At 40.0% G+C, this 14580-nt stretch overlaps 1 protein-coding gene across 1 annotated transcript in view; it reads left to right on the top strand.

Moving 5' to 3' along the window:
• letm1 (leucine zipper-EF-hand containing transmembrane protein 1) overlaps positions 1–14180 on the top strand; it is a 35876-nt gene extending 21696 nt beyond the window's left edge. The window contains exons 9-15 of the mRNA XM_080751317.1: positions 380–538; positions 1390–1521; positions 2115–2147; positions 3752–3886; positions 4207–4397; positions 6775–6931; positions 8578–14180. Coding sequence (XP_080607443.1) covers positions 380–538; positions 1390–1521; positions 2115–2147; positions 3752–3886; positions 4207–4397; positions 6775–6931; positions 8578–8730 — 960 coding nt within the window. The 3' untranslated portion in view covers positions 8731–14180. The remainder of the gene's footprint in view (positions 1–379; positions 539–1389; positions 1522–2114; positions 2148–3751; positions 3887–4206; positions 4398–6774; positions 6932–8577) is intronic.
• Positions 14181–14580: the final 400 nt, after the last annotated feature.

Genomic DNA, 14580 nt, shown 5'->3' with positions numbered 1-14580 from the left:
TGTGTCCAACTGTCCATGAACACAACAGATCACAAGCTAAACGGTGGCAAGATACTAATAAACGGCAGAGTTAAAATGATACAATCGTAGCTTAAAACTGGAACTATATTACAACAAGAGGAGAATATGTTGACCAGCAGCACTGCATGTAGATTAGAAACTGAAGTGGAAATAGTGGATGACTTGGCCGGACCACAGAACAGCAATAGGAGCGCCAGTGAAATCACACCTGGGCCAGTGCAGTGGTCCCAGCACCAACTGGTGCCGTTCAAATGGCACAAAACCACTGGCCTAGGTTGTTAAGGAGTGGGCGTAATGTCTATCTTATCAATTTATGATCAATCATCATAATTTCCTCAATCCTCCCCTGGTTGCCCAGACGAAGGAGGCCCAGGTGATCGTAGCTGAGATGGAGCTGTCTAAGGTGGACAACAAGGCCAAGCTGGAGGCCACGCTGCAAGAGGAGGAGGCCATACGCCAGGACAACAAGGACCGAGAGATGGAGAGGCTGGCCGACGCTGCAGAGAAAGCTGCCAAAGTAAGAGGCCGACCTGCTGTCTTGTCTATTAACAGTTCTACTGCCAGATTTATTATTTATTTATTGGGGCTGGTGCCAGCAAAAAGCAGCTTACCTTTGCGATGTTATAGAAAAATATCTATTGATTATTTCCAAACGATTTTTTTTATTGGACTTATTATATGTGTACTTTAGCCAAGCTGGCGGCAAAGGGCAGCCTTATGCAATGAATGGATGTGAATTGGGCCGCTCCGCTTTCCGTCCATTCAGAGCATAGAAATGCATTTCTAGATCAGATCCACAGAAAACAGCCAGGAAGTGATTTGGGACTCCATTATTGTTTACGGGCGGTGGAAACTTTAAAGCAGCGTTACGGGAGATGTTTTACTGTACACGGTGGCGCAACCAGTTATCAGCTTACAGTCACCAAAGTAAGTAAAAGAACGAGCGTTCGTATTGGCAAAACGCTGGGGTCAAAATTGGGGCGAACGGGAACGTCCGAAGCAGTAAAAGAGTTGATACCTTTTTATACTGTCATATTTTGTATTGAAGTTTATAAAGGCATGCAAGAAATAAACATGAAAAATTATAAGAAAAAGGTTATTATAGGTCTATTAATATTGAATAGACTAAATGTCACACAAGTCTTAGTAGATGTCTGTCTATTAAGAGTGTAATATATAGCTGTAATTTAAGTGCTTTGCTCCACATTTAATTGGCTGTAAGAATTTCGTATGCATGGTAACAGACTCGGGTAATGAACATAATGAATCTTTAGTGATTTAATAATTTCTACATTACAGCATTACTACTATTCGTTTTTTTGTAGCTAATTGTTATTGACTGTTCTCTATCTTTGTCGTCCATGGGAGGACGAGGAGGATCTGGAAGCAGCAAGAGCCAAGCAGGTCCTGGTGGATACAGCACCGATCTTGTCTAGTGCTGATGGGGCCAAACAATCTGAGATACTAAGAGACACTGCACCTGTCCTGGACACAATCAAGGTAATGTCTGACTGACAACACTCACTCAGTACACCAGTTTGTTGAAGCTGGACTTTGGACCCATACTGTAACACCTTTATTACATGTGTGATGGCAGGATTCCCCCCATATACAGTAGATGTATGATGGATTGTTGTATGCTTTTCCTTTCTACTGTAATGAACACCTGGATATTAAGTTATGCTGGAATAGCAAGTGTGATGTTCTCTTAGTTCTCTTGGTACGCCTTTTAGATGATTGAAAATCTATTAAATGGTAAACAAATGTACAAATGAAGTGATGCAATGCAATGTCTACACTACCTCTGCTTTTAGCATTGAACTGTTATTTATTTGACACGTCTGTTGCAAATTCACATTCTCTGTTTAGTAGAAATAGTACTGTAAGTATCCAGACCAGTCGTTTAACAAATGTAATTTGTTTTGTGAAAAGATTTACTACACCACACCAGTATGATCTATTTTATTTTTACTGGGCTTCCACTGAAATGTATGATTTATGAGACTCTAAGTGCTTCATCTATATCTGTCATGTTGTGTTGTCCATCATTTGTTTGATCTTTACCAATCACCCTGCCACTCTCTGCCATACAGTTTGAACAGTGGCAGAAGTTCCTGCGTTTCCAGGTTAGATTGACAGCTGTCTCTCTCATCCAAACCAGTTTAGCCCTGCATGTGTCTGCTTTCTCCCTAGACACCCGGGAACCCTCACCTAGATCAAAGAGTATTTTCAAAGGCTGCACAGTGTTTGTTTTATACGTCTTAAGGCTCTTTTCCACCGGCAGCGATAACGATGACGATAACGATTTAAAAAAGTGGGTTTTCAATTGAAGTGGATCGGCAGCATCCACCCAACACCGATACAGACAACGATAGCCGACAACTACATCGTTAGGATCAACAACGATGTGGTTAAGATCACAGTGATATGGAACTGGGTCTCTGACAAACAGCTCGAGGTGCGCTCTGCGCGAGCGGCTGTTAATTGGCGCCTCTTCACATTGATGTCCGATAACTTTATCGGACATCAATGTGAAGGCATAATTATCGCTGTGATATTTTATGGCTATCGTCATCGTTATCGCTGCCGGTGGAAAAGGGCATTAAGACTGCTAGATGGGTGCCGTTCGCCACATATTTATTATTTAACACAGTGTAACAAATGAAACCGAATCTCTTGTGTTTGATCGAGGCATAAAATGCATCCATACCCCATCATTCTTTAGAGTTAGTATACTGTACTTTTGTCATTCACAGTTGAGTTTTTCTACTTTGCCAAAATGTACAGCATCTGCCAATGTCCCTGTTTTAAAGTGAGCTAGTATCTTTGTTTAGCATAGAATAGGGCCATCAAATATTTTAAGGCCATCAAATATGTTAGTGTATTAAATATCACGTATCGGTTGCTCCAAGTAGGATAAAATAAACACTACATACTTTATTTGAAAATGCTCTTTGAACCAGGTTTATATGGACCTTCTACCTCTCCTTATCCTTGTCACTCCTGGGCTCAGACACTGTATTAACCCTTTCCTTCCCTAAATAACAACCTTTTAGTTCTATAAGTAAGTTACTTTGTTAATATGTTATGCACACTCCCGCTAGGTTCTTCAAACTCCTTTTTCCTACCCTTTCTGTGGGGTTGTGGGTTAATATTTTATCTGGGTATGTTACTTGATATTTGTATATATTGATGTATTTTAGGATGTGCTGTATACTGTATATCATTCTCTGGTTAGATGTATTTTTGCAAAGTAATTGATGGATCCATTTTCAATCTATCTGTTTTGGGGGTTAACAACAACTCATCATTCCACATTTGTAACACACCCACTGCCCACTATGTGATTGTGTCCTTTGTGTCACAATTTATGAACACTTCTTTAAAAACCTAGGATATTTTAAATGGAAAATATGCAGATTTTCAACATGAATCCTGTGCCTTTCTGATGCGAGGAGATCAATAATATAGTGTGCTAAAACCCCTCATATTAATTTACACGTTTGACATCATCGTTTTTGCGATGCCAACATTGGAGAAATACACAGAAGACATGTTTTGACAGTATGTTACTGATCTCTTCAAATCAGAACAATCGGATTCAGGTGGAGAATCTGCAAGTTTCCTTTAACAATGAGGATTTGTACCGTGTATTATCTAGTTACATAACAACATGCATCTCTTTTTTTTGGAAGGAATCATTTGTATTGATTGTGTCTTTCATTTCCAGGGAGAGGAGATTACCAAGGAGGAGATTGATACGTTGGGTGATGCCTGTTCTAAACTGAAGCAGCAGAGGAAGCTGTTGTCTCTGGAGAAGGAGGAACTGGAGGACTTGAAAGATGACGTGCAAGAATATAGCGAGGTGACCTGACTCACATGGAGAATTCTTATCCTGTTTGTCGCAAAATGGATGTAGCCACGATAAGCGTTTGTGTGCATTATTTGGGTGTTTGTGTGTGAGTGATACAGCAATGTGACCTATTTGAGGCAGAGGCTGGCAAGAACAAGGCCAACATTTTTACAATGCATGTACTTAGGGTTTGGTGTCCAGGGAGTTTGGGACGTGTGTGTGACTGTGTGTGCATGCGTGCATGCTTATGGTAGGTGGACAACCATTGATGAAGAGGTTTTTACGACAATACATTTAATTTAATTTTTATATTTAATGATCTCTGTTCATAGGATCTGGAGGAGATAAAGAAGGAGCTCTCTAAGACGGGCCAGGAGAAGGTAGAGGAGTCTAAGGCCAGCCAGCGGCTGTCCAAGAGGGTCAACCTCATGATTGGACGCATCGGCAAGATCATCGGAGAGCTGGAGAAGGACAAGGAGGTACTGGACGGACAGACGGTCAGTGGAAGCACTCCACCTGTCGGGTAAGTCTTAAGAATGTTGGGGACGTCACCCTTTTTGGTGGATACTGTCGGACCTCTGTTGAATAAGCTGGAATGTGTTGCAAAATATTTCAAATTACATTGAACTTTTAAGCAGGTTTTGGGCATGAGACATTTTTGACAGCAATGCCATGTACAGTATAACTTGATAATGCTCAGTTCATGAAATACCATTTGCCTTTGGTCTGAACATTGTTCATTGTAAACTATACCGTAGCTCTGCACTGGCTTTGCACTATTTTACAGACTTGTACTGTATGTGTGTGGTCTCTTTAAGACATGGAACTTTTAAATTGCTGTGGTGTAAAGACAACTTTTGAAGATGGGCAACATTTGCAAATTCATTCATTTTGCTGCAGAGATTTAGACCACTTTGCCCAAGAACAGTTGTTTTTGTCTTTGCTGTGAAATTCACACATTTACATATTGTAAATGTGTGTTGTCCAATGCCTCTGTGACTAGATTTCATCATTCATGACTATATATAATAGTTTAAGCTGTGTCATCTTCATCATTAGAGATGTTCCGATACAATTCTTTTCCTTCTCAATCCGATTCCGATACCCGCAACTTGTGTATCGGTCAATACCGAGTACCGATCCATTACGAATACATTAAAAAATCAAGGAATAAATAGTAATTCCATTAATAATTGTTTAATATGTAGCCACAAGTTAGTAAATTGTGCAATAATTTTGCATAACAGTAGTGCAACTTCAAATGAAGCACTCAAAATGGCAAATAATGTTTTTTTGTAAATTATATATCATTACGTGATAAATTATGTGGTATCAATTTGGCATAGACTGGTATACTCACCAATACCAGCATTTTAGGCAGTATTGACAGCTTTTCCGATATTGGTAACGGAACAACTCTATTCATCATCATGATTACTATCCTCAGCATCATCAAGGCCTGTCCATACTCTCTCCGAAACCAAACTTTTTGTCGGAAAGGTCCGGTTCGACTACACTCGCGACTTCTGAAAAGCATTACACAGAATTAGAGTTCTGAAAATCTGCAAGTCGGAAAGTCGCAACTCTCCGAAGAAAAGTTCTGTTTCGGAGAGACTATGGACAGGCCTTTACTAAGTAAAATGGTGGTGGAGAGATTATTAAAGAGGGGGGACGAAAGGTTTCCCAGAAATAAGTATGCATATAACATTATAGAATACTACAAATCTTACAGCCAAGTATTCCACATTTTTAGTACCAGTCATAATCCATTTAAAATTTCACAGATTATTCTTTGAGAAATATAGTGGCACCATCAGGTAAGATGATCCTTGCTTGGTAAATGCTAACATTGCATCAGAAAATGAAAAAAAGGAACCACTATTCATTTTGCTTTTGCTGTAGTTTAGTCCCCATTACCACTTTATTTTACAATGGCAATTGTAGGACTGTACTGTATGTGACAAGGTGACATACGGTCATACATCCATTGCGGAATAAAGTTTTAGCTGAGTTTCTGTTCCCTAGATCAAGGTGCTTTCCATTGAGTTGCTGTACACTCACGTTACTTACTGCATCATCTTTGAATCTGTATCATGGATGAAGTAACAGTAACTGTTAAATCGATTGAAACTGATTAATTTGAAAGCTAACCGATAAGATTTGGTTTGTTAACAAGAGTTGGTCAGAATAATCTCAAACTAGTAATAATCTAAAATGAATTGTACAGTGAATGGGTACACTTACAAATTGCATTTCAACGTTTTCAGAGCATGTATTTCACCTGGTGAAATTGTTAGTTGAATTGGTAATGTACGAAAAGCAAAAGGCTTTCCAGTTAGAGCCTTTAAATGTAGACATCACATTTCAGCACCTTTTGCTTTAAATAACCCCAGTATAGAGGCAATAGCTAAATATTATTCATATTAGGGATTGGAGACGATATGAACATTTCATGTCAAGATTATTGTGACCCAAAAAATTACGATTTACGATATTATCGAGATATAATCAAAATATTGAGTGGAAAAAAGACTGTATCAAGGACGTTATTTCCAGGTCTGTTTTACCAGTTATAGTGGGTTTAAGTGGTACCAGATATGCAGCTTGGCAAATAAAAGGTGAATGGCAGAGGATCATTTCCCGATAAATTTTAATCTCCACGATACTATTATTGTGAGTGTTTTTTATCACGATAAACGATAATAACGATTATTGTCCAATCCCTAATTCATATCAATTTTTTGGAATGGTGTGGTCAGTGAACCTAGAATCCAACACACAGTGGAAAGCCCCTTGCTGTGTCCACATGAATAGCAGACTCTCCAGACCTTCGTCCTCCCTCTCCCTGATCTCAGTCACCATTTTATGTCAGTGTAAAAGTAATCGTTTCCTGTATACAGTCTCTTCTACACCTTCAGGGAAAACCTGGTCAGCATCGACGAACTCATCAACATCATGAGGCAGATTCAGAACATTCCAGAACACAAGCTGCAGAGCCTCGCAGACGCACTGGACGACAACAAAGACGGCAAGATCGACATTGATGATGTCATCAAAGTATGTTGCGACTGGGTTGTTGTTTGGGTTCATTGTGTCCGCCGGGCCGATGGTGTTTACTTAACTTAGGCCTTTAAATTCCCTTAGGAACATAGACCAACGCTGAAACTCCTCCATCCCCTTCGGTTTAGAGCCTTCCGCTCCGGTTGTTAGCCGAAGGTGTGGCAGAGACTTATGTTTTCGCCCCTGTCGGTCCATGTTTGTGTACTTTCCATCTGTCTGTGAGAAGCTAATCCGATGGATCTGCATTAAAACACTCTAGAGCAGAACCTCTGCACCAAATCACTTTGGTCTCTTATGGTGACGCATAATAAATTAGGACGCAATATAAATTATATTACTCCTACAGATTTTGTCTAACCCTAACTCTTGCGCAAATCGGTCTCCCTATCTCTATACTCGTGACCAAAACAGATTTGTCCGATTTTTCATATTCCAACCTGATTGGCTAAAATTGGCTTATAGATTTTGCAGGAGTGGCCCATTAGCAATCAAATTGCTATGAAACATTGCTAGGCCATGGAAGAAATGGCACCCTACATTTTTCAAACTGGCCTCATGGTGGTGCTATAACGGGCACATTTCTGTGAGCAGCTAATCTCCTAATCTGCCTCAAACATTACATTGATTTACATTACAATTAATAAATACTAACAAAATGAAAATGGTATTACAGTTCCACCCTCAACTAGTCAGAGAATTATAGTAAGGAAAAGAGAAAGCAATGCACACCAACAAATCTTTGTACACCAACAAATCTTTGCTAGGTTGCAGACTCATGAAAAAACAAGATAATGAGAAGAAGAGTCACACACTCCAGTTCCACATTCAATTAAGCCCTGCAGTCCTTTGATACCTGGTGCCACTTACTGCTAAACCGATTCGAACAGTCCTCCCAACTGGCAGCGACAAAGACACTAATACCTAGGGATCGTTATCAATAAAGACATTGGCCTGTGGCACTTGGACTTTAACCCATGTAGAACGGGTACACATATTGTGTATTATTATTGTATGCTTTAACTATTGAAAAATAGCAGATATACAAGCTCACAGCGCGGCACCGAGTGCCACGCTGCGAGCTTGTAGATCTGCTATTTTTGAAACATCGTGAAAATTTGAATTTTGACCCGATTCTATACGTGTCTTTTGAATCCTAAGGTTTTTTGAAAAACCTATGTTTCTGTGTCAGCAATCTGGCTAGCTATCTTCAAAGAAAAGGTCCTTTTCACTTAAATGGAGCTCAGTTAGTCTGTTCTTGAGAGACTACTATGTCAGTGGTTCTCAAACGTTTTCATGTGAAGGACCCCCAAACTGATATTTATTTGCCCAGGGACCCCCCCAGAAGCAAAATTTGAGTTACAAACGTTCGCTTTAAAAATACATATATTCAAAGATTTGCACACATTTTCACAACTTTTTCAAAAATAGCAGATCTACAAGCTCGCAGCGCGCTGTGAGCTTGCTATTTTTCAATAGCTAAAGCATTCAATAATTCTAGGCCTAAATGGGTTAATTTAGATAATGCTGGCTGAAATGGCTTTTTTGCAGAGCTCCTACTTTAGGTATGTGGTTTGGACCACCAAGACCCTGAGATTAGATTGTAACTGATTGCTATAATTTGATATTCCTTCCGTCCTATCCAGGTAGTGGAATTGATCGACAAGGAAGATATAGACATCTCCACCAACCAGGTGGCTGATATCATGGCGATGCTGCAGAAGGAAGAGAAGCTGATGGAGAAGGAGAAAGCCAAAGAGAAGGCCGAGAAGGAGCAGGCAGCTAAATATAACAGCTAACTTCTGTTTCAGTTCCACAAATATAAAAGGTGGGCCCTCGTTTATGTGAGAAACTCGAGATTTAACCCGAATCCTCGTAAGCTCTGGACACCCCGACCACACTGAACAAAATCGTGGAGTCGAGGTAATGTCATGAGGTAACGGCTACCTTCTTGAGATATTGTAATATTATAATTTGGGCTCTTAACAATTTTATTTTGACAAAGGAAGAAAAAAAAGGCTAATTGCCTTATCAAAGGTATCCCTTTCCATGGTTTAGACGTAAGTGTTCGCACAAATTTAAGGAGGGGATTTCAATGGCCACTTTATTTAACTATTTTGGACTAATTATATATATTGGATGTGTAAAATAGTTTTGCTCAGTTATTTATTAATACATAAATACATAGAGGGACAATGATATGAAAGTTTAGAGCTCCCAGAGAACGAAAAGGAATCTGGAGAAGTTATTCAATATTTAGTTATTTGAAAAGGGGTGACCCATCTCCTTTCATTTCACTCATGCAGCCATCTCATGAAAGAAATGTTCTGTGACTTTTTGCACACAAAATAATCCACTTTCATCAGCGTCATTCCACTCAGTTTGTTATCCTTATTAATATTCATTTCTGCATTTGATTTTATTTGGTTTATACTGGATATTTTTATACGAGCTCCTCATATTCACACGTTGTGAAAGTGCTATTTATTGTTCTCATCTGAATGTACAGTAAGACAGGGTCTTAGCAAGAGTTCTGCTGGAGGCTTAAGGTGTTGGTTTGTAACCATTCTAACCAAAGACATATTTAGACATAGATATAACGTTCCCTTGAATATATTATATAATAAATTATTATATCAATATAATTCCTAATAAAAAGTCCTATATATTCATATAGGGAAAAGGTTTCTAAGACATACAGTACAGGGTCTAGTCCGAAAGTCTAAGGATGAAGTTTGTTTCTTTGGTAAATTTGACATAGTGAAACAATACTCCCTGTATTCCTATACCATAAGCTCTTGGAACAGGAACGTTTAATGGTGGCACATCTGGTTGTGTGGAGACTTGGACTTAAAATATTTACATTTGAAAACCAATGATGACTGATGGGATTTTCTTCGGTAATTAAGATCATTAGCAGGGTGAGAAATACCAACCATAAGACAAACAATGGTGAATTTATTGGTTTGAGTGGTATGTTGGTCCCCTGCCAGGGTTTTTGTCTTTTTTTCTTTTACTTTTTACTGTGCTATTCCTTAAGTCTTCTTGGTTGGTAACGGAAGGATAGTGAAAATTGCAGATTAATTTGTTAGAGACTGTTGCCTATAGATAAAATGCCCTAATGATTTTGGACCATTTGTGCGTGTGTGCATATGTTGAGCAGAGCACATGAGGAGTACAGTAACCTTGCTAACCCTGGCTGTATTATGCAAAGTGGCCTTGTCTTGACCATGGATTATACAATCCATAAAATATACTAGCAGAAATGTTGTGTAGCTAATGTTGAGTGTTTTGTATTGTGAGACTCCTTGCACTTTGATTGCGGAAGTTGATCGGTTGTTAATTGGTGTAAATGATGATTACGAGCTCAGACACACACTGTCAGTGTATGACTCTGGGTGGCAGTTTGTTAAACCGTAGGCATTTCCTGTTGTTTCTTTTTTCTTTTTTTTAAGCAGAATACTCCTTTCATTACTGTCCTGTATAAAGTGGTACTTGAGATAACGGACACTTGCCATTCTCTGCCTACCTGGAATGCACAGTAACCGGACGGCAATGATTATCAGACTCTTGTCAAATGCACACCTCGAGTCCGAAGGATATGTCCGCAAATGCGTGCAACAACAAAGTGGCACTCCAGATAACGTGGAGTGGACACCCTCTATTCACTCTTGGCCCTGGAATGCACTGCCGTTCGTTAAAATGATTAAGGAGTCTTGTCTGTCCTCCACCAGCAACAGTACCCAGGCCCAGACAGACACGGCTCTCTCTCTCTCCCTCTTTGACAGGACCAAGGGGCTCTGCTTGGCCTGGCCCCAGTCGTAGTGATAGGCGGCAGGGTAAACAGTCAGCCCATACATGGGCCACAGCCAGCCACACTGGAGGCCTCTGTTTAGGTTAGGAGTTCTCTGTCAGTACGTGGCACCGCTCTCAGCCGCATTAATCATCGCCCCCGTGTAAACATGTCGCTGTGTGTGGAGAGGAACGTCGCGACAACCCCTCTCTCCCCCTTGGCACACACACACGTGAACGCACTCACGCACATGTACGCATGGCATGCACACACACACACACACACACACACACACACATGCACACACGTACACACACACACACTCATAAACTTTCACTCGCTGTCTTTCTCTCACACACATACACAGTGTTTCCACCATGGTAGTGAATAAGAGAGAAATTTGTGTGTGTGTGTGTGTGTGTGTGTGTGTGTGTGTGTGTGTGTGTGTGTGTGTGTGTGTGTGTGTGTGTGTGTGTGTGTGTGTGTGTGTGTGTGTGTGTGTGTGTGTGTGTGTGTGTGTGTGGTACCTGACAGGTTTGTTCTGGGATGTGGAGGCGGTGAATAGATTGGTAGCAGGGTGCCACTGCTGACAGGGTCAAAGGTTAAGGGTAGGATAAGGCAGGGTGTCATTGGGACTATATCAGTTCTCCCAGTAAATGTATGGCAAGTGTAATTCCATACCCACAACCTAAGAAAATGAGATGAGATGTTTTGATAGGCTATTGATGACAGAAATGAGTTAGGCACTGGTAAAGGCCAATTTCATACCAGTAATGGCTAATTTAACACCAGTTAAATGCTCATTTGGTACCTGTAAAGGCCAATTTGGTACCAATGAAGGATACATGTATGTATTTTCAAGAAAGTGTCACTCTACACCTCTAAGTTGAATATAGGTCATTTTTGTTGTGACACGTCCAAGTGTCCTCTCACATAAATTGGCCCGAGTGTTGCTTTCTGATACTCATCCCTAGTCCTATAAAACACACCCTAGTTTGTGTTTATTGGCAGCTTGATGCACATAAGCATGTGCTCAAAAGCAGTCACTGCTCCAGCACACATAACCATACATTTTGCAAAACCCTAAAACTACAGGCCTCGAAAGCATTGCATCAGAGCCGCTTCATTGGTCACACTGGTGAGGGTTACACACAAGTCACGGCTGACGGCTCGCCACAGGGCTTTGCTTTCTTCTCGCTGCTAATCTGTTTCTGTTGATGTTGAGGAGCAAGATGGAAAACGAGAAGGGTATAGTTTTGTAGACAACGGCATTCTGACAGTGGTCTTATGTTAGGCAAGTCTTTGCCGGTGTTGCGTAAAACTGTCTCAGCAAGGAACACACTAAAGCCTGAAAACTCACACCGCCTCAATGTTTTCACAACTGACTTGTCAAGGATGACCAGTGATCACAGCGAAAATGCACTATATATTTTTAGTATAATTTGTGTTGAGTTGCTTCTTTAATGTGTGGAAACAGGGTACCTCTTGTTTGGAGTTGTTGGTTGGAAAGGACCTGAAAAAAAGGTAGATCGTACACTACCGTGCAAGCCGTCCTCGAACGATGTTGAGAAGAGTTGTGTACGTTGCAGGAGTATTAATATGTAAAGCAATAATATGTCGTTTATTATATACCTTGAAAGGTTTTGAAGCTATTTTTCTTCAAGGCAGAACAATGTGTGTACAGTAATAGCCTTAGAGATTATACTCTTTTGTAGATATTTAGGGCGTACATGGAAGTGCAGCTGTGTGTGTGAAGAGCGAGAAGGTACAGGAGATGAGTGTTGGGGATGGGACGATAAGCGATATTATCCTGATAAAAAACACTCAAGATAATCGTATCGTGGAGATTGAATTTATCGTGAAATTGTCCTCCGTCATGCACTGGGATCAATTCACCTTTTATTTGCCAAGCTGCATATCCGGTGCCATTTAAACCCTCTGTTGGTAAAACGTACTTATAATATACGCACTTGATACAGTCTTTTTTTTTTTCACTCTCTACCACAGTGTTTCTCAATCTTTTTTGGCTTGAGTACCCCCTTTCCCTGATGTTTTAATCCAAGTACCCCTTTACCCGACAACAACGTTTTCCTTATAAAACTGCAATTAAAACCATAACTTGATGCTATGATAACCTCCCCTTTTCAAGAATATATCATCACAAATAAGAAAGGAAGTGAGAGTTTAAAACGGTGCCTCCTGAACAGATTTATTTTCAGCACTTTTCATGTCAATAACTTACATTCAATCATTCATACACATCCCGGTTGCCCTTTCTCCATCTAATTTAATTGTAGTTAATTATTTAACTATGAATAATATTAACATGATTTATACTTCTATTTGTCTTTTTGGGGGGGCATTTTCTGAGTACCCCCTGCAGTACCCCCGCGTACCCCTAGGGGTACACGTACCCCCATTTGAGAAACACTGCTCTACCAAATCTCTTTGCCAAAAAATAGCCGATCTACAAGCTCACAACGCATCGCAGCTATTTTTTGGCAAATGTTCCGCCCCAGGATAAGGGATGTTGGGGATATTTAGATTATCGCGATAATATCATAAATCGTGATTTCTTTGGTCACAATAATCGTGATATTGAAATGTCATATCGTCCCATCACCAATGAGTGTATGATTGGTCCATATTGAGCTGCGATGGAGCTTGGCGCATCATCAGGGAGATCATGGTGCAGGACTCGTACAGTCTATCTCGTCGAGACCTAAAAACATAACTCAGATTTATCATGCACTGTACTGGTACAGTATATGTATATACTGTATATCTATCGTGTGTATCTGAAGACACCAAATACCGGTGGGACTGAAAGATTGAAACCAGAGAAGATTTTGAAAGACGTGGCAGTATATTCTCTTCATAACTTGACTGAATAGTCTATTTATGATATAATATTCCTTAAATACTGGTTATATCAGCCACTGATCAATGCAAGCTACTACTACAGAGACTACTGAAGATTGTTTTGTTTTTTGTTTTTTTTTGCAAAGATAATGAAAGTTGTGTTATTTATTTATTGAATCCTGTTTCACAAGTTGATATTTTATAAACTGGAAGAGTAAATGATCAGGTAGCTGATTTGGTTTTAGTTTTAAATGATATCTGAATCCGGAAACATGTAAAGAAAAGTGTGCATGTATTCCTGATGTAAAAATACATGGATATTTACAGTGGCACATTAAACGTTAAATAAATGGATCCTTGAGTAATTGAGTGTGCTGTACCTTGTTTTTATTTTTTTGCGTTGTCATTTCTATTTGCCATGCATGTCCCACCCCATCACTCAATGCTTCTTTCCCCCACAACTATTTACTTAGTTCAGTTAATTGATTTACTCGCCATACCAAACTTTAATACAACCACCATCTTATATCATCTGTCATCCAAAAGCTCTTCTTTTTTTATTCACATTCACACACCAACAACCGTTATTTGTCATCCCTAGGCCATCATTCCTCTGGCCTTACCAGGCATACCACACTCGTTGCAGCTCCCCACAAAAACCTCTGAACTTCACCACAGGAATGCGACCATACAGCTATTTTTCCAGCGTCAATTTTTAACTCTGTGCGTAAGCCGCCCATTACATGCACAGGATGAGGCTGGTTTCACACGGGCACAAGAGGTATGCTTTTCAACTGCTTGTGGCACTGGGTTCGGACTTTCAGCACTTAATTGCAATGTTGACTGCAGTAGGCCTACTTAACCTTAATGAAGTTCTTACCGGTTGGAAGTCAAATTACAAAAAATCAAGTTGGCTTTCATCCAACACCTGCTCTTTGGATGTACAAACTAAGTGTACTTTCTACTCTACTGATCTGATTGTTCAAGTCAGGGA

The sequence above is a fragment of the Nannobrachium achirus genome (genome assembly GCF_963921795.1).
Source record: "Nannobrachium achirus genome assembly, chromosome: 20".
Classification (NCBI taxonomy): Eukaryota; Metazoa; Chordata; class Actinopteri; order Myctophiformes; family Myctophidae; genus Nannobrachium; species Nannobrachium achirus.
This window is presented reverse-complemented; position numbering and strand designations above follow the sequence as displayed.